Raw genomic sequence first — 20,106 nt, 5'->3', positions numbered from 1 at the left:
AGAATTCATTATGCATAAATGGTTTTCTTTGAGGCCATAGTTGATGAATTGAAGTTGCGGGTTTTAATCTTAGGACTTGGTGTTTATGTTTTATTGCCACGCCGCTAAGAATTTATGTTGATACCGCAATTGTCCTTTTCTCCAAGAATGACAAGTGTTCTAAGAGTGCTAAACATAGTGGAATTAAATACCTTGTCATTAAGGAGGTTTAGAAATAAAGAGTGTCTATAAAGACAAAACTTATGCTTGCAAACCAAGTAAAAGGTTCTGGCCAAAGACATTAATAGTTATATTGAGAGGACTGTTCTTGGTCATAAACATGATAGTATTTATGATGTTGTGGTTTGCATAATGACAATTTATTTATTTTGACACTCTGAGCTCAATAATTGAATATGTTTCTGTTATATCCTGTTTTCCCTTATATGTATACATGAATGAGATTGGATGAATGATAACAAGAGTAGTCTCTGACAAAGACATTATTGGACCTTTTATGATACTTCTCACTTATAGACTATTTTAGGTGATTTGCTAATGTTGTGGTACATGGAAGGGATTGTATCGCTTATTGGTGCATAACCACCATGACTCGCATTAGACAATTGCTTAAATGCGATATTTATGTCGACCATATGAAAGTGAGGATTATTCTGAATGTATCGCGCGCCTAATGTTTATTTATTGAACCATAAAGTAAATTTATCATATGGGCCAAGTGGGAGAATGTAAGAATATTTTATAAATATTCTGTGTGGCCCACATGAAGTGACCCATGTGGTAAATAAATTGTTTAATTGGTTTAATAAATATTATTCATAATAATTATATTGGTCAAATAAAGAGAAGTAGTTTCCTATTATTACCGTGATGGGTGGTAATTGATTATGGGCTTCACTAGGAAATGGGTCATCTCTCTGCCTATAACAGTGCACATACCCATCTTATGTGTACGCTAATGAAAATACGTATTAGGGTTTTCTAAACGTGCAAAAGGCTAGAGAGAGAAATCTATTTCCTCCACACTGACGGCTCGCCTACAGATCGCTCAAGACAAATATCTTGATATGGTAGAAGACTAATCATTCAAGGTATGTATGTAATTTAAGTCTAATTGAATTTCCGCCTAATGCTATTGTGAAAATCATGAAGTTCAAGATCTTGGGTCATGGATTATGGTTTTACCCAATATTAAGTTTACACTTGTAACTTCCAAACTTTATTCCATAAAGCAACTTGAGGACCCGAATCAGACCCTCCTACTTATTCCGCCCACTGTAACTCACACTGGCTTAGTGCAATGTGGTAGCCACTGTTTATAGTATATTTTCCATTTTTTGAATAAAACCAGTACCTGCTATCCCCGGCCTTTACAAGAAAATCCAAAGAACTTCTGAATATCGCTGCCTGATCTTCGTCCCCAAAGAGGCTTGAAGTTTTACCACATCCCATACCCCAAACCAATTCAAAGCTTAGAAACAGTGGCATTTGGTCGCACTCCAATGGTGAATAATGGCTTAAAAGTGGATGGTTTTGGAATTCATTGATCTTGTAATATCCTTACCGAGCTGCCATTACCGATTCGCCATACCATGCCTTCCTCAATAACTTGTCTCCCCCACATAATAGATTTCCAAATTAAAGAAGTAGAGTTGCCAGTAACAATATTCATAAACTCACTGTGCGGAAAATACCTTGCCTTGAAAATTCTTCCCACCAAGGAGGACAAGTTCTCTAACCTGCGCCACGCTTGCTTTGCCACCATTGCTTTGTTGAAGGCTTCAAAATTCTTGAAACCATTGCCCCCAAGACATTTTGGTTGACATAATTTCCCCCAACTCATCCAATGAATTCCTCGTTTTCCTTCCTTTCCCCACCAATACCTAGCAATCATAGCCCATAGCTTGTGACTGCGGCACTTGAAAAACTGCCATTGTGTAAGTAGGCAACACTTGAGCAATTGCTTTGATGAGCACTTCCTTTCCAGCTGTTGACAAAAGCTTTGAATTCCATCTATGCAATGTTTTCCAAAGTGTCTCACGGACATGACTAAACATCTGGCTTCTGTTGCGCCTTGCTAGAGTGGGCAGTCCCAAAAAAATTTCATGGCTGTCCACAATCTTCACCCTAAGAAAAGAAGAAATCAGGTGCTTCATGATGGGATCAATGTTGGGGTTGAAACAAACGGTTGACTTATCAAAATTGATCTGTTGACCTGAAGCTTATTCATAGAGTCGAAGTATATGCAGTAGCTGCGAACAATCAAATAGATGAGCATTACAGAATAAGACTCTCATCAACAAAAAAATAAATGAGAAAGGGTAGGAGCTCCCTAGGCAACTAAGACTCCCCAGATTCGTTTTGCACATTGCACACTAGTAGGCAAAGCCAATAATCCTTCCGCACAAATAAGGAAAAGATACGGTGAGAGAGGATCTCCTTGTCGTAGGCCCCGAGAAGGCACAATCTTTCCAGTAGGTACCCCCAATACTTGCACTGAGTAGGTGACGGTCGTTATATAATCCATTATCAAAGCCACCCATCTTTTGGGAAAACCCAATTTGTTAAGCTTCTCTCATAGGAAGCCTCATTCAACTCGGTGATATGCTTTTGACATATCAAGTTTCAAAATCATCTTCTTCAATTGACTTTGATCCCGACGCCTGATAGCGTGAATGCTCTCAAATGCAGCAATAATATTATCTGTAATCAATCTAGATGGAACAAAAGCACTTTGAAACTCCTAGATGATCACCGGCAACAAAACCATCATTCTGTTAACCACTAATTTAGAGATAATTTTATACAACACAGACAGACTAATTAGGCGGAACTCCATAACTCTTGTCGATTGAAACACCTTTGGTATAAGTGTAATAAGAGTCTCATTGATGTCTTTAACACTAGCCCCACCGTTTAAAACATTGAGACAGAAAGCCATCACCTCATCTCCCACCAAATCCCCGTATCTCTGATAAAACAGTGCCAACATCCCATCAATCCCCGGAGATTTTGTGGGAGCATCATACCTAGAATGGACTCAATTTCTGCCCTTGTGAAAGGAAAGCAAATTGCCTTTGCTGCTCTCAAGAAACCACATTCCTTATACCCTCCAAAATTTCACCATAAGAATTACTACCATTTGACGTGAATAAAGTTTGGAAATACTTGCAAAAGACACAGCCAACATCCTCACGGGATGTACACGACTGCCCCTGCTCATTAAAAATCCCCTTTAGTCTATCTAAATAGAGTTGTACATTACCGTCACCATGTCGCCTATTGTTCCAAGTAAACTTAAAACCTTTGAACTGGAGTGACAAAAGCCCACAATCCTGAACAGCAGCCCTAAAATCAATTAGTTGTGACATAGGTCTAAATCTCCTCCCCTTATATTCACTGGCCGTTAAAATTTCATTAATTCTCCCCCCACCAGCCAAAGTCCAACAACATCTAGTGCAATATGCCGCAACAAGTCCCAGGAATATTTGCGAAATTCATCTCTGGTTACCGTAGAAGCTAGTAAACTGAAAAGTGGCATTCATCAATCCCCCAATTATTACATCAATATGACCTTGCGAAAAGGACCTAATAGTCACCTGGACATCTTTCTGCCATAATAAAGCTAAACCTCCTGCCATCCCATCACGACCATTACTAAAACCTCCAGAGAAACCCAACTTTCGGAGCACCAATTCCATTTGACATTCAATCTTCTTCGTCTCCATTAAGAAAACTAAACGAGGCATTTTCTCTCTGAGCAAAAACTCACAGCCCTCACGAATTTTCCAGCTGGATCGGTAGTAACTTTAGATTCTACAACTCCCTTTTGCTTATTAAGAACTCCCTTGGTTTGGCTTCCTCGAGGTCGAGCATAGCCCACTATGGAACCCCTACTTCTCCCTTTTGTACTTTTTCCTCCAGGGGATGGAGGCTCATGTGAATCGACAGTTTGAGTTTCGAATCCCAAATCACACTGTTTTTTAGACCACGGTGCAATAGGAACATCCTCCCCATCACTTTTCTCCCCCGCTAAGGAATAGGTAGCCATGATTGGCACGTCATGAAAGCCAGTCATAATATTTGCCACAAAACGCTTAACCTCCCCATCCTCACTAGAGGCAAACATCACTCGTCGTTTCTTGGTATTTTGCTGTACTAGTGGCACTTCTGACGCAATATTTACGTTCAGACTAGTCTCAATATCTGGCAGCTCTTGTATGTTGCCTGGGCGCAGCCTCATAGCATCGATAATTTGATTGAGCGAGACCCGAGGAGGATTTTGCGCTGAGGTACTCCTTTCCAACTGTTTGGGCCTGGTCGAAGTCCAACCATGGTCTTGGAAAACCAATAGGCCAAAATATAAATTGGTGGCTCAAGGTGCCTAATAGTATCGAAACAAGAAGGCCCGGACTTAGGGGTCATCAAGCACCCCACATCGTTTAATCTTCAATAAAGTCTATAGCTTTAGATGCGTGATGTTCCACCATAATTCAGACCAAGAACTTAGAAGTCCACACCCAACTTCCAACAATGGGTTGAAAACATCTGTCTTCCAAAGTTGGAACATCTAGAACTTCTGAAGTGGGTGTTTAGTTGTGGTCTAAAATTCAGCCAAGGTTAAGTCCTCTGATAAGCCAAGGTCAAGTGCAATGACCACCCAAGATCGAGTGCTTCGATCAGCCAATATCGAGTCCTCCGATCAGCCAAGATCGAGGCCTTTGATCAGCCAAGGTCAAGTCCTCTAATCAACCAAGATCAAGTCCTTTGATAAACCAAGATCAAGTCTTCTAATCAGCCAAGATCAAGGTCTCTGATCAGCCAAGATCAAGTCCTCTGATCAGCCAAGGTCAACTCATCTAATCAGCCAAGGTAAAGGTCTCCGATAAGCCAAGATCAAGTCTTCTGATCAGCTAAGGTCAAATCCTCTGATTAGCCAAGGTCAAGTCCTCTGATTAGCAAGATAAAGGCCTTCAATAAGCCAAGATCAAGGTCTTCAATTAGCCAAGATTAAGTCCTCCAATTAGCCAGATCAAATCCAACTCCAAGTCGGGTCGAGCAACTCCAAGTTGAGGTGGAACCCAGCTTCAAGTTTGGGTGGAATCCAACTCCAAACTAATTTCAAGTCTGGGTGGAATCCAACCCTAAACCAATTCTACGTCTAGGTGGAACACAACTCCAAGTCAACCCCAAGTCGGGGTGGAACCTAACTTCAAGTCGAGGTGGGAACCTAACTCCAAATCTAGTCGAGCAATTCCAAGTCACAAACATCAGTGGGTGTTTCAACCAACATCAGAACTCCATAAGTTATGATGTCTCACCATATGTCAAGCTAAAGTCTCAGAGGTCCAAGCCCAAGCCACAGATCCGAACACAAGATTTTCGGAGGATCGCATGCACGTGACGGAGGCTTCATAAGGAAGGAAATCAAGGAGATTAACGATAATTCGGAGTATTCGAAAAGAAGAGAGAATCAAGCAATCAGAAGGTCTCCATCAATGTGATCCCACATATTGTAAGTTTTATTTCCTTACAATTTACATTATCTTGCTTTTAAATTCAAGTTTATTTCTATTGCTTTACTTTTCATTATTATCAAAATTTTATTAAGTTCAATTTCAAGTTTAATTTAGTTTATCGTTCTTATCGTTCTTATTTCGTTCTTCATTTGTCGCTTTGATCTATTTTATCGCACTTTAATTCTTGTCTTTTAATTTAATTTAATTGCATCATTTTCACTTAAAACTCATAAGAATCACAAAAACATCCATACGAAGCTTAACAATCCTCGGGCCCGAGGAAGTGAAAGAACCTAGGCCAAAAAGAGGTTCCTTGCTTGGCCGATCAATCACTTGATCAAAAGTTAGAAGTGCAACATATCCATCCAAGCCATTCAGTGGCTTGATGGTGGCACACCTATGCAACTCAAGAGAAGAATGACCGAAAGTTCTTTTCGTCGACCACCTCAGTCAAAAAGAGGTAAACATAATTTGGCAGGCCTGGTAGGACACACTATATAAGCATCGAAAGGAATGGCAACTTTCCTATAAGCTAATAAACTACAGCAACTATGATTCTTATGGCTTGAGTAGCCAATCCATCGGCCAACATAGTGGCCAGACCACTATAGCCAATCCAATGGCCAACATGGTGGCCACAACCACAATGGCCAATATAATTTTACCCATCAAGGTGGGTTTAACAACCAATATGATTCGAGTAGCCAATTTGGTGGTGAATATGGTGGGCACAACTACATTGGCAGATGTGATGTTATGAACCAAAATGGTTCGAATGATCAACATGGTCTTGGTGGCCAAACGAGTCAATTGGCATGGGGGCAATACACTTACCCATTTTGCCAAAACGGATACTGTAATAACCCGCATTTTTAATTATTAATTTATTATGAGAAAAGACTATTTTGCCCCTAGAATATTTTATTAGATAAAAAGTTGACTTTTGTTTAGGGAGGAATTTGGACATTTTTGTTGGACCGTTGCGTAGAGCACGGCTATATGAGTCTGTAGACACGCAGTGGACTCAAATCAGAATTGTAACGAAGAAATGACGATCAAAAGAAGCTCAGTGGCATAATCGTAATTTTTATGAAGTCAGATTTTTTTTACAAAAAGCTGAAACATCTCTGTCTCCTCTCACGCAAACAGACCTCTTTTTCTCTCCTCTCTGTTCAGGCCAGCCACGACCTCCATGGCTTCCGATGAAGATTTCGGCCACATCCGGCCGCCTACGACCACGATTTTGAATTCATTCTCTTCGTCTCTCTCTCCTCTACACATCTATACCAATTTGCATCCCCAAATCTAAGGAAATTAAAGCCAAAATTAGAGCCAAAGTGAGCTAAAAAATGGGCTGTTTCAAAACAGTAAATTTCGGGGTATTTTTCGGCGGATTTCGACCGCCATAGCTCAAGTAATTACACCTAAACTACTCTCCTACCTTCCCTTTCTGTCATCCCTCGAAAACCTAACATGAATCCATTCCAATTTCGTTGATTTTGAAACTAAATTTTCTAGGCTTCCAAGTGACAGAAAGCTTCGTTCGAGGGCTGTAGAGATGGAATTGATCGTCGAGCCAAGGTATAAAGTTACTCCTCTTGATGTGCTTAATCCGTAGGTGTGATTATTGGCCGGCGGTTTGGAGTTTTCCAATTGCCGGAAAATTGCTCAATGAACCCGCCGGCGGTGGCGGCGCGTCACCGGGGTGTCAATGTTAGGTTTTTGTCCTAGAATGTTCTCCACGTCGTCCTGAGCATGACGGTATGCTCGGATTTCAATTTGGTTATCGTTTGGTCGTCGATCGGATATCTCATATTAGGCGTTATCCGGGTTTGATACATCTAGACCTTTGGATCAACTTCATTTTTAAATATGTTAATCTAGACACCTCTAGGATCGTGTAGAAATTCACGGATCGAGAATCGGAGCCCCGGATACTCCGATTTAATATTTCAAAGGCTAAGTTAAACAATAACCATCCGATCGTATGATCGTGAGCAATCCGACCGTCCGATTCGGACCAGGCAGGACATGGTTATTTAAATGTGAGGAACTTATAGGAACTCTCGGATTGGTAATTGGAGGTCGTGGACCCCACGAGGTCCCGAATTGACCAATATGGAAGTTTATCGCTTAGTGAGTCTCGGGTCTTTTAAGACAGCTCTAACCATCTGAAATGCTTAAGTAGGCATAAGAATGACTTTAAAGTTAGTGCACACACTTCTAGGAGCCGGGGGTCAGGGTTTAATTAAATACTTATACCGAGCAGTTTTATTAATTAAATATTCATGGTGGTTTAAGCAGGCACCCGGGGCCAGGCAGACCCGCAGGAGGGACCTTCAGGAGGTCCAGCTAGCTCGGACCAGGAGTGAGTGGACTTTTATTTTATAAATGATTTTATGCAAATGAATTTCATTATTTGATCTTGAATAAGTTTTATTGATTATGGTTTTCCTAACATGATTTGTTGAAGTTAAATATTTTTATTTATATGCTGCCTAGTTAAATATGCTAAAAAGATATGGAAAGTAAAGATTGAGATATATATCAGATAAATGGCAGCAGAGTTCTAGATTTAACAAAAATTCAGTTCTTCATCAGATCTTTCAGAAAGTTTATATTTTCTTCAGCCACCTTAGGTACCCAGTTATAGAAATAGGTTGCCTTCGGTATATGTTGCCTTCGGATATGACGATGTCCACGGACATCCAGGTTGCCTTCAGTTTTGTCAGCGCGCTTGACATTTGCCTCACGAGTTTTGGGGACGCCGGAACCGTGGGAGTCAAGATTGCGGATCAGGCTGACTACGGTCCCCTGAATCCTGCCAGTTTGCGGCTCGGGTTGACTTTGTGTCACCGATACCTGCCAGGGGAATTGACAGATTATCAGGAATTGACGGATTATCGGGAATTGACGGATATCAGGAATTGACAGAATTAAAGGGATACACCTAGGTAGTAGTTTTAAATTGATTTCAATGCTTTTAAGAGAGTTTTATTGACCTTAAGTATGATTGGCATATACGTATATAAATATGTGAATGCATTGATTTTAGTACGAATATAATGAAGAGAAAAATTCAGTTTTGCATAACTGTTTTTAAAGTGGCGTTAGTATGTTCATATGCTATTTTCTAAACCTTTATTTTTGTCCACTCACATTTTTGAATGTTTTGCGCCTCAAGCAATAGACGTGCGCCAGAGCGCCACCACCGGGCAGATTCCATACTCTGCTCCACTCTCCCTGTTATATAGAATTTTCTTTTGAAATCAAATTGTTCTGTTGTATATTCTTGAATGATTTGCTCTGATGAATTGCCCTAGGACTTTCTGTGTGGCCAGAGGCCGTTTAGTTTATCAGAATTGTTTGGATGTAAATTGGAAGCATGCTGGCAGTTGGGATATGTATATTTATGCTTTTGACAAGTGGAAATTCTGGGAAATGATCAAATTGCTGGGGAGATTTAGTCATTGTGGGACACGAACAGGGTTCAGCTCGGATTCCAAAGTGGAATTTGGGTCGGGTCCTGTCAGATACACCTATATGTACAATGAGCCTAATTATTGTTCCCAACAAGCATATCATCCTATTGGCTATGATGGCCAATATAATCTCAAAATGGGTGAGAGGCCATCTGGTGGCCTTACCAATATGGTGGAAGAATATACGAATAAGATCAAGAAAACATCTAAGATAGATGTTTTACTAAAAGAGTTCGCAAATGGATTGCAAACTTCCCATGACCTTTTCGTCCAAAGTTTGCGTGAGATTTCATTTTGACTTTGCCAGTGTAACACCCCGACTCCAAATTGAGTGTCTATTTTAATTGATTTAAAATAAATTTTGAATTTACCCTTGGGGTAGGGGTAAATCGGTCATTTTCTTATCCGGAAGGATTTTGGGACCACGAATCATATTTTTGGGTAGGTGGTACTGAGACGAATTCGTAGACATGCGGTAGGCTTGAATTGGAGTTGTAACGAAAAAGTTACGATCAAAACATTACCAGTGGCAAAACTGTAATTATTTCGAAAAGGGTTAGAGTAAAAATCAGATTTTTCATTTTTACCTCACTCTCTCTCTTTCTCCCGATTCTCTCTCTCTCCCGTGTCGTCCCTTCCCTCCTCCACCAACTGCAATTCACGTAGCCACCGTCACAGGCCACAGCCAGCCTCTAGATCGAACCCAAAACATCCAACCCGACCTCGTCGACGTTCCCCAGTCCACCTCCAGCCGTTAGCCGCCGCCAAGTCGCCGGAAAATACTAATTTCAGGCCGGTTTTCGTCCGAATTTTCAGTCACTCGATCTCTCTCCTCCGACCACTATTTCCGACGGGTGAGGTATGGTTTCTCATCCATTTTCCGAGTTCTAGCTGATTGTTGTATAGGTTTGGACCGATTTGTTGTCTAGAAAATCAATTAGAAAAACTAAGTTTTGTCCGGATTTCAAAGTAAAATTCCAGCCAGTTGCCGCCCGAATTGGACCTTCCCGTAGTTGAATGAAGTGATCCTGACCTTGAGTAGAAGCTAGGATAGGAAGGGTGAGCTCGGGTGTGGAGTTTTTCCGTCACCGGAATTACTCTACACACCCACGCGCTGCCGGCGCTTGTGGCGGCGCGTGGGCGAGGCTGGTGAAGATGCAATTTAACCCGATGAGATCCTTAGGTTGTCACGAGCGCATAGGAATTCGCGGATCTCAATTCGGATGTCGTTTGACTATCGAACGGATTTTTGCATATTGTGCGTTATCCGGGTTCGATAGGTTCCGACTGTTAGATCTTTTCCGAATTAAAATATGTTGTTCTAGGTATTACTAGGACCGTATGGGACTTCACGGATTATGAATCGGAGCCCGGATGTTCCGATTCAATAATGCAAAGTTTGCTGGTTAGCGATAACCGTAAAATCGTGAACGATTCCTAAACCTGTAATCGGACCTTAGGATACCTTCTTAAACGTACACGTATTGGGAATTTGGGGATTTAAACATTTAATTTGTGATTTCCGCTTCGACATAATTTTATATTAATTAACGGTTCGTATCTCGAAATAGGTGTTTCGACTGCACGTACTCAGCAGGCAGGACCCTCACGTGGTCAGGCAGCGTGGGAATATTTGTGAGTGGACTTTGTTTTCAATTATATGCATGGTTTTATTGATGAAGGATTTTTGCATAATATTTTTATGGCTTATTAAATATATTATATTCATGAGATGAATTTGATGTTGTATAGCGCTTTGACAATATATTGTGAGTTTGGCATTTTGGGTATTGAGAGTGTATTTTTATAAAGGTTGTGGGGAAGTATATATATATATATTCTCTCTATCGACGAGATACTTGGGTTGTTGAAGGGTGTTGTGGAAGAACTTGATGATGAGGGGTTATTGAGAGAAGTTGTATGATTACACTATGTAAGTACCTTCTCCAGTATTAGACTTTCCACACGCGGCGTTGGATGTTCCAACGTGTGGGAAGAATAGGTTATCCGTCTCACTCGCGGCGTTGGATGTTCCGGCATGTGAGACACTTTCCATATGCGGCGTTGGATGTTCCGGCGTATGGAAAGACTTTGTATAGTGTTTAGGGTCATCACCCATGGCGTTGGATGTTCCGGTGTGTGATGATCCAGTCTGCGCGCGTAGGACATAGTTTGGGAGCTACACATGGTGTTGGATGTTCCGGTGTGGGAGCTTTGGAGTTTCGTCCCCCGGTTGGACCGCTCATCCCTAGACGCAGGACATCACTTGTTTCCCCGGTACCTAGGTAGTGTGATGGGTATATCATATAGCTATGTATAGTTATATTTATATGTATATGTATAGTTGAGTGAGTGAAGAATTAGAGTTTTTCAGTGGTTTGGCAGGAGTTGTAAGTTTGAAAGAATGGGGTTTATGAAGGAGATTATTTGTATTTTGAAGAGTTTTAAATGAATCATGTTTTGAGTAATTCAATATTGAATTGTGAACCTGCATGATTTGAGCATTATTTTTACACGGTGGGGTTACTATATTGTTTTAACTCTAAATCTGGTTTTTGTCCACTCACATGTTTTCTGTTTTGCACCCCCAGCCAGTAGTCGCTCCAGGAAGCGTGCAAGTGGTGTTTGAGGCTCGAACTGTGAATCTTCCTAGTTAGGAATTGAGTAATTTCTTCTACTCAACTGTTCTTGTAATCTAAATTCAGTAGATACCCTGTTATCGCCCATGGTAGATTTTACTTGTGAGGCCGGAGGCCATTTTAGTATGACTTGTTGAATTATGAAAGCATGCTGCTGGTTGGGATTTTTATTTTATGTATGTTGCAGCTTGAAAAGTTGTGATGGGTTTGCTTAAATTACAGGGGAGACACTGCCAAAATTTTGGTAGAAAGTCTCGGTTTCTTAGTAAGTGGGCCCGGCATCGGGAAGATGTCGGAACAAAGACGGGGTCCGCTTCGGTTTCCCAGAAATTCCAGGACGAGTCCTGTCAGCCAGTGAGTCGAGGATCAAACTCTCAACCCCAACCTTGATTCTTAGTCAAAATAGGGAAATTCTCATATGGTTGCAATTCGGTCACCCATTCCACCTAGAGGAAAATGAGATTGGTAGAGAAAACAAGAGTGAGAAAGATGTGGACGAAACGACCTTAAAATTGAATATTTACCTTATTATCTAGAACTTGACATTGGTTGAAGACACCCAAGAGGATGAAACTCAAAAGGTGGTTAACGTTGAGGATGGAAATATTGTCCAACCCAAAGCAACCATCATAGGATGGAATGACCTACAATCTAGTGAAAGAGAAGGTCGAAGCACGACCCCAAGTGCAATCATGGTAGACATGAGTGTAGGAGAAAAGCTCGACATTATGAGACCACAATTACTAATGGTTAAGTTTATTGATCCTCAGTCAAAGACAAAGATTGGCTAACCAAGTGGACTTGGGGGCATGAAGGGTTGGCCAAACAAATCTCCTCTAATTTTATCAAACTCATCACCTAGACGTACAAGAAAATCATAAATACGTTCTTTCTGTATCTCAGCCTGTCGAATCTTCACATCATCAAGGCACTTCATGTTGATTGGATGATGACGGTTTAGTTTCAACCAAACGCTCTCTAGCTCAGCAAAGTAGGATGCAATATCGCGACCTCCTTGAGCAATATGGGTTGCTTTACACTGTAATTCATAAATCTACGACTCATCAGACGCATCATAATACATCTGGGCTGTACTTTCCCAAACATCTTTACCTGTTAGTAGATCTAAGAACAATGCTACCAAATCAGGTTCCACGGTTTTTATCAACCATCCTTTAAAAATGGAGTCCTCAATACACCATGAATCAGAGCCCGGAGCGTCTTCCTCCACTTCAGCCACCTTCCCTATCAGATAACCTCTTTTTCCCTGGCCTAACACATGAAGCAACATCATCTTCGGCCAAGTTTTATAGTTCTTTCCATTCAACCATATCGTGAATGGGGCAGCGGAAGTATCATTGCAAACTGTAACAATTAGTAACGCCATGTCAAGATTTTTGCAGGTTTCTAAATCACTGGATTTTGTGGCTGTGATGGGGTTGTCTAGGGTATCTTCAAAAATCATGGAGAAGAGAGAAAAAGTTTGGATGGTTGGTGTTGTAGTAATCTTTTGCCGCACTAGGTTTGTGACGACAAGGTCTTAGCCGCTGTTTTACAGCAGTTGGGGTTTTTTTTTCTTTTTTTTCTTTCTATAGTCAGCGCCAGAGGATGCCGATGGGTAAGGTTTGCATTTTTGTTTGAGAGACCATGATTAACCGGTAATGATACCAACTCAAACTAAACACATGATAGAATAATTGTGATTGATATTATATTCCTCCAAGAGGAGGATATATATACAACTACAAATTGACTTTTCCTACTAGGAAAAGTAATTAGCTAATTACAAGGAATCCTAACTAGGTAATTATTCTAATTAGGTAAGGTGAATTACACCAGAAAATCGGGGATCACGGGATCCATGAATTATGGCTTATGCCAACAAGATGATCCTACAGCAAGAGCTGCATGCGAGTCTCTAAGATTCCTTAAGTTCCCTAGGAATTGCAATAAATGCAAGGAAAACAAAGATGCCTTATTAGAAATTCATGCTCATACCAATAGTACTACTAAAAATGCAGCATTATACAATTTATTAATTTGCATTGATGCTCCATATCCAAGTAACCTCACCTGACCTAGAAACTCCACACCCCCTTGCCCCTTGCCCATTGCACCTACACCACACACTCTCACACGTAAAAACACACACACACAAGGTCATCAGGAAGCAATACCATCACTATAAAAAAATAAAAAATAAAAAACAAAAAATGGCAACAGTCACCATTATTTGGTGATATTTGATGACACTTTTTTTTTGTAGTGCATGTTGAAGAGCAAGAGAGAGAATGGGATGAGAGAAAATTCAATGGACGATTTTAGTGTAGGTTTTCTGCTACTGTTGGGTTGAAGAACATGGGAGGATAGGAAACATATGGAGAATGGATGTTCCATCTTCTGAAAGAATTTGAACTAATTGTGCCACAGTTGAGCGTTTCTGTCCAATTGCTACATAGACACAACACAAGACAATGTCTCTCAGAGGCGGCCCTCGAGTTTAGGGAAAAGAAGAAATCCTTTCCTGGCCTCAGGGGGAATGCTTTTCCAACTCAAGGGAAAAGTACCTCGCCAACTTTCTTTTCTATGTCCTCCCTCCTACTTCAAAACAAAGAAAATTATTTTTCCCCACCCCGACATTCCTTCCCCTCCAACACAAAAGGTAAATAATTTAACTAGGCATTCAGTATGCGTCTAACAAGCAATTGGCAACGCTAGACGAAAACCATGGAGCTGGGGTACCTCCATCATGTGTGTCCAGGGACATATTTCCTACAAAAAGCATGACATTTGAAGGGATAACAGATTGTCAAAAGGCAGAGTATATGAAAGGAAAGAGCAGGTCAAACCTTAGTATAAATCGTATTGAATGATCTTGCAGTTTCTAGGAAAGATGCCAAATGTGCACACACCTCTGCATAATCCTCATCTGGATTGTATGCATATGCTATATGCAATAGCACATAATCAGTGCAAGAAAAAGAAGGAATATAATCAACAGCACAACTTGGGGGGGAGTTCATATAAATAAAATGTACACTGAGTTGCTAAAATGCACATTGAGTTCATATGAGGAATTAATTAATCAAATTGTTAAGTTTATGCATTTTGAGTTTTTCTTTTGCCTTCCCTTGACAATATTGTAATAGGACATACATTATAATCACCCAAGCTCAAGTTTAGATTAAGAATTGTTTCTCTAAGTGTTCTTATCTGGCTGCTATTTGAGGTGAGGTTTTGAAAAGGTTTTTCCTATCCTTTTGCTCTCTCTTCTTTCTCAAAAGAAAACCACCATTTTCATCTATGAGTTTTCTAAATTAATTTTTCAAAAACTACTTTTGAAATATGAAATATGCATCTAGATTGAACAAACACATTCTCATATACATCTAGGTTAGATTCAAGATTAGTTTATTCAAGAATATGGTTTCTTGAACAAATTGGCCATTTCCATGAATCCAAATTTTGGTTTCTGTCTGAGTTTGAGCTGGCTAGCTAATGTCATGGGATAAAAGAGCTGAAGAAGGAGCTGCCATTGCCATGAAGGACTAAGCTACTAGTTTTGTTAAGTTGGAGAAGAAGATTGCAGAAAGGAGGTACAACTTATCTTCCTAAATAGATCTAGGATTTCTTGAGCTTGCTTGTGTTTCTTTGTAAGAATCTTTGCTTAGTGGATTGCCTAGTCAGTTGATGACCCCCAGTTTTTCCCAGTGGTGGGTTTCTGGGTGAACAATTTTTGGTTTGCAGCTTCGTTATTTTCTGGGTTTATGTTCTTGATAGTTGACTAGTCATCACATGATGTTCATGCATTTTTGGGTTAATGTTCTTGCGGTTGACTAGTCAACATTATTTGTTATTTGTTGTTTACTTGATTATAATGTTTCCACACACACTTTCACCATAGTTGTTGCTAGCATAGGGGATGCCTAGATTGACGGGTCCTTCTAAGTGCCTAGGTTGTCACTAGTAATCTTCTAGGCTTGCAGGTACAGATTGTTATACTCTGTATGTGTTCTTGGTTATGGTTTTTCATGACTAGCAGTTGACTAGTCATAAGTATATTTGGTCAAGGTTTAAAGTGTGTAAAATCACTGTGTCTAATTGAATAGCATTTAAATTTACCCCTCGTCACCTAAGTACCAATTTCACAAATAAAACTCACATTATGTAGATTCCACGCTAAATTCATAATTCAAATATGTAAAAATAAAATAAAAATAACAACCTGCATATTCTATCAAATACAACATAACAAAAGTCCAATTTTTTATTTTTTTTTAAAAAGAAACATAAGTCTAATTGTGCTAATTCAGTATGTCATCTCCCTTGCACATCGAGATTGCTATATATTAAATTGTTTAATCCGCATCTACAATCGAAACGATTTTTGTAGAATTTGTCACAGTTGATGCACTTGTGGTACTTGAATTGTCCCCAGGAACAACTTCTGGCATCTGTTGTGGATACAAGAAAGGCTTTGGAGGCATTTCAAGGCTCTCAATTTCTCCTTCAAGCATCTCAACTGCTTTATTCATGGAAGGACGGTCACTAGGTTTCATTTGCACGCACCACAATGCTACAATGATCATCTTCTTTATGATCTTCTCTTCCTCATCTGTGGCGTCGCCAATTTTTATGTCCTTTCCATCACTCAATTGGTCAAAAGCCAATGTTGGAAAGTATATTTGGCTCGACTTCTCTATGGTTGCATTTAAATTCTTTCTTCTGCAAGCCATTTCCATCAATAGCATTCGGAAACTATAAACATCAGCTTTGTATGAAATACCTCCAATGTTTTTATAGAATAACTCTGGTGCTATGTATCCGAGAGTTTCTCTTGCTGCCATCAAAGATACAATGCTATTATCTAGCGGGCATAGCCTTGCTAATCCAAAATCAGACACCTTGGGAAGAAAATTATCATCAAGAAGAATGTTATGAGGTTTGATGTCAAAGTGCAGAATTTGCATTTCACATCCTCTGTGCAGATATTCAATACCACGAGCCACTCCAAGCGCGATTTCAAACATTTTCTCACAATTCAAAGAGATAACTCCTTGTTGAGAAAATAAGTATTTATCAAGCGATCCACTAGGCATGAAGTCGTATACGAGAGCACGCTTTGAACCCTCAACACAGAAGCCAATGAGTTGCTCCACGTTAACATGGTGAATCCTTCCAATGGTAGCAACTTCGTTGATGAAGTCTTGCCCATTAGCATTGGACTTACCCAACATCTTAATGGCTACAAGGCGACCACTACGAAGCTTTGCCTTGTATACAGAGCCATAGCCTCCTTCACCCAATTTTTCCTTGAAACCTTTGGCCATCTTTTTTATGTTTGAGTAAGAGTACCTTACTGGCATGAGCTTATTGTTCTGCAAAAAGTCTTCTATATTGTCATGCATTGACAAGTGCCTCCTTTTCCACTTGTATATTATTAATGCAGTTGCACAGGGAAAGCCAAACACATATATGACTATGTGCAATATTCCTGCGCAGTTCACAAAAAGTGGACTCAATAGAGATCTTAATTGATTGCTTCAATACTATCAACATTTTCCTTAGTACAACAGTTTTCATTAGTCAAGGGCCCGGCCATCTGGTAACATTTTCGTGTTTAGTTTTTAGTTGTTACTTTTTTAGCAAAGATGGAGAAACAAATTTATGGGAGAAATAATGGAGAAAGAAGAGATGGGGAATGGAAAAATGAAGGAGAACGTAATAAACAAAAACTTGAAAAGAAGAGGTATTTGAAACTGCTTTTAATTAGTTTTCTTATTGTGCAACATTTCATTCCATTTTCTCCCTCTCCTCCTTTCTTTCTCATTTTTTCTCTCTATCTCTTTAACTTAAAAACCAAATGTTGAAAAGAAAAAAAATAAAATGGTTATCAAACGAGTTCATGCTTTTCTTCTTCAGTTATCAATAGTTAAAACTGAAAAATGCTGCACAGTAACTGATTTCAAGTAGTTCACATTACCTAAGTAAGGGATTACACAGGTTAACGGAAGCAGATAAAGGGGGATTCCCCTGTAGCACTCGTGGGTGAGCCCATAGAAATACAAAGAGATTACCCAGCCTGCAACACAAGTGAAAAACTCGATCATAAATTCATAATTCAATGAAGTACACTTTGATGAATGTAATGCCGGATTAAGAAACTAAGTACTACACATTTGAATTATATGTAAGTTGGATTAGAGAGTCGGCTAATTTGCCTGGTATAGAGCGTATGAACTCTAAGATCTTCTTGTACAAATGTTCTGCATTGCAAAAGAACATGTGATTCATATTTGCATACAAAATGATCATAATATATATGTATATATTAGAAATCAACATGTCATAGTCTCCTTCTGACCACCAAATTATTTGAAGTGAAAACACCATAAACTAGCCTCCCGTACTTAGTTGATAAAAACTCTCTTCCTATTCCTTTGACCAGTATCTCTAACATAATATATCTGTAGTAGATGACTGTAATATATCAAGCTGTACACAAATGGAAGCAAAAGCCTATGTGTCCTTTCCACACACGAGAACAGCATGTTATTTGACAACAAAATCTAGTCAATGTGTAAAGAAAAATACAATCAAGAGAGAAATTGACAACTAAGGAAATTAACCAAATATGAAGAATTAAAGTCAAATGGGTGGGTTCTACCATTACTTGGTTTGAGGAACCTCCAGACTTGTGATCTCTTATTTGAGGAATGTAACATGTAATTTTTCTACAGGCATGATCTTAGGGGACATGGGGTACGATCTATTAGGGGTTAGGTTCCTGCCCCCTCTTTATAGTTGAGCAGCTAAGACTACTCAGTTAGTCCGACGACCGAGCCTGTATGTATAAATAAATTCGCCTAATCCCCAACGACATGGTCCCATTTTTTTGGGTACTATTACTTATTCCCTCTATCAATCAATAATACAATCGGCCGTATCCATATTCGTGTCCGTGCTTCTTCACTGAGGAGAGAGAATACATATGTTGACTCTAGATAGCATTATTGAATAAGTGAAATCATTAACAGATGCACTATAGTACCTTTGGTTATTGAAGGGCACTTGGTTTTACTCACGTTGTCGAGCGTGCAGTTCTCCTTATGCATTCCACATTTTAAGTAACATGCAGCGTTAAACCATGAGAGCCACGCGCTATTTCATTATATATACCTTCACAGGACAAGTTCTGGTGCAGATCTGTAGATGTTGAAGATGACACCACAACCATTTGTGTTATTTTGCAGGACTCCCCCAAATCGAAGGGACTTATTATGGAGCCATTCAAGCCAATTATGACATAAGAAAACATTCTTAAAGTACTGGACAAAGAAGAATTGGTAGAATTGTTGATGCATGGAGCTGTATCAACAAGGCGAGGAGAATGCATTGGATTTGCACAGCTGATAAAAATTATCGGCACTTCACGTATTACTAGACTATACAGTCGGAGTTCTTGAATAGATGTGTCAGTAAACTGAAGAGCGTAGGAGAAAGGATTTCCATCACTAAGGTTCAAGGAGGTTAAAGAGTAACGTGGGTTGGAGAAGTAGTTGTCTTTCTTCTGAACACCAGCATCCACAACTTGGATTGTCCAGTCACTGTAATTGATCGCCTTTACGTGATACTTTCCCGAATACAAGCATATTATGGTAACATTTTCCTCACAATATAGCTCAAAAGTGTTGTAGCCACATTTTTTAAGGTCTCCATTTAAATCGAATGGAGACCTTATGTTAATATTGCCACAAAAGAGGGCACTATCTTCCACGGTGGATGTTTGGAAACAGAAGGAAGGAGGAAGAAGGAGAAGGAGAAGGGCTATGTGTACAGCAAATAGGAGACTTCCTCCAGACATAGTGAGAGAGAATTACTACTACAAAAAGTGAAAAAGACGACCAGAAAACAACGACGGTCTAAGTGAAAACCGTCGTGGTTTATAAAAAGACGACGGTTCTAAAAACACCGTCGTGTAATACAACCTTAGACAACTAAAAAATGGAGATTCAAATGGCTGTTCAAAAACAACGACGTACATAATTAAACAACCGACGTCTATTTGAAACAGATTTCCGCAGTGTAAAATCAATGCCAACAAAGAACGGCAGAAGTTATGAATCGACCGACGTAGAAAGTAAAGACGACGATTTCAATAAAAACTGCCGTTTTTACTCATAAAATAACACGACGAGGTTTTCGTATAAGACGCCGTATAATTACAAACAAATCCACGGCTTTAAAATACAAAATATCGCCGTATTAAATTAATTTACAACGACGGAAAATATAAATATATCGACGTCATTATCGTATAGTTCTACGACGTTATCTTTAAATCGTACAATAAAATTTAACGTCGTATTTATTCATTTTATACGTCGTACCTTTAATTTTAACGGTCGTCTTAATAAGAATTTTTGTTAATAATTTTTTTCTTTGATTTTCTTATCCTACGTCGGT

General features: G+C 39.6%; 1 protein-coding gene across 1 annotated transcript; it reads right to left on the bottom strand.

Moving 5' to 3' along the window:
- LOC18785645 (rust resistance kinase Lr10) lies at nucleotides 15,999-19,504 on the bottom strand. Its single transcript, XM_020557225.1, has 3 exons — nucleotides 18,820-19,504; nucleotides 17,624-17,722; nucleotides 15,999-17,134 (listed from the first exon to the last, which is right to left on the bottom strand). Exons 1-3 carry the CDS (start codon nucleotides 19,502-19,504, stop codon nucleotides 15,999-16,001), a joined length of 1,920 nt encoding a protein of 639 aa, XP_020412814.1.

Source organism: Prunus persica, chromosome G2 (genome assembly GCF_000346465.2).
Source record: "Prunus persica cultivar Lovell chromosome G2, Prunus_persica_NCBIv2, whole genome shotgun sequence".
Taxonomy (NCBI): Eukaryota; Viridiplantae; Streptophyta; class Magnoliopsida; order Rosales; family Rosaceae; genus Prunus; species Prunus persica.
The sequence above is the reverse complement of the archived record's forward strand: the minus strand, read 5'-3'. Positions and strand labels throughout refer to the sequence as shown.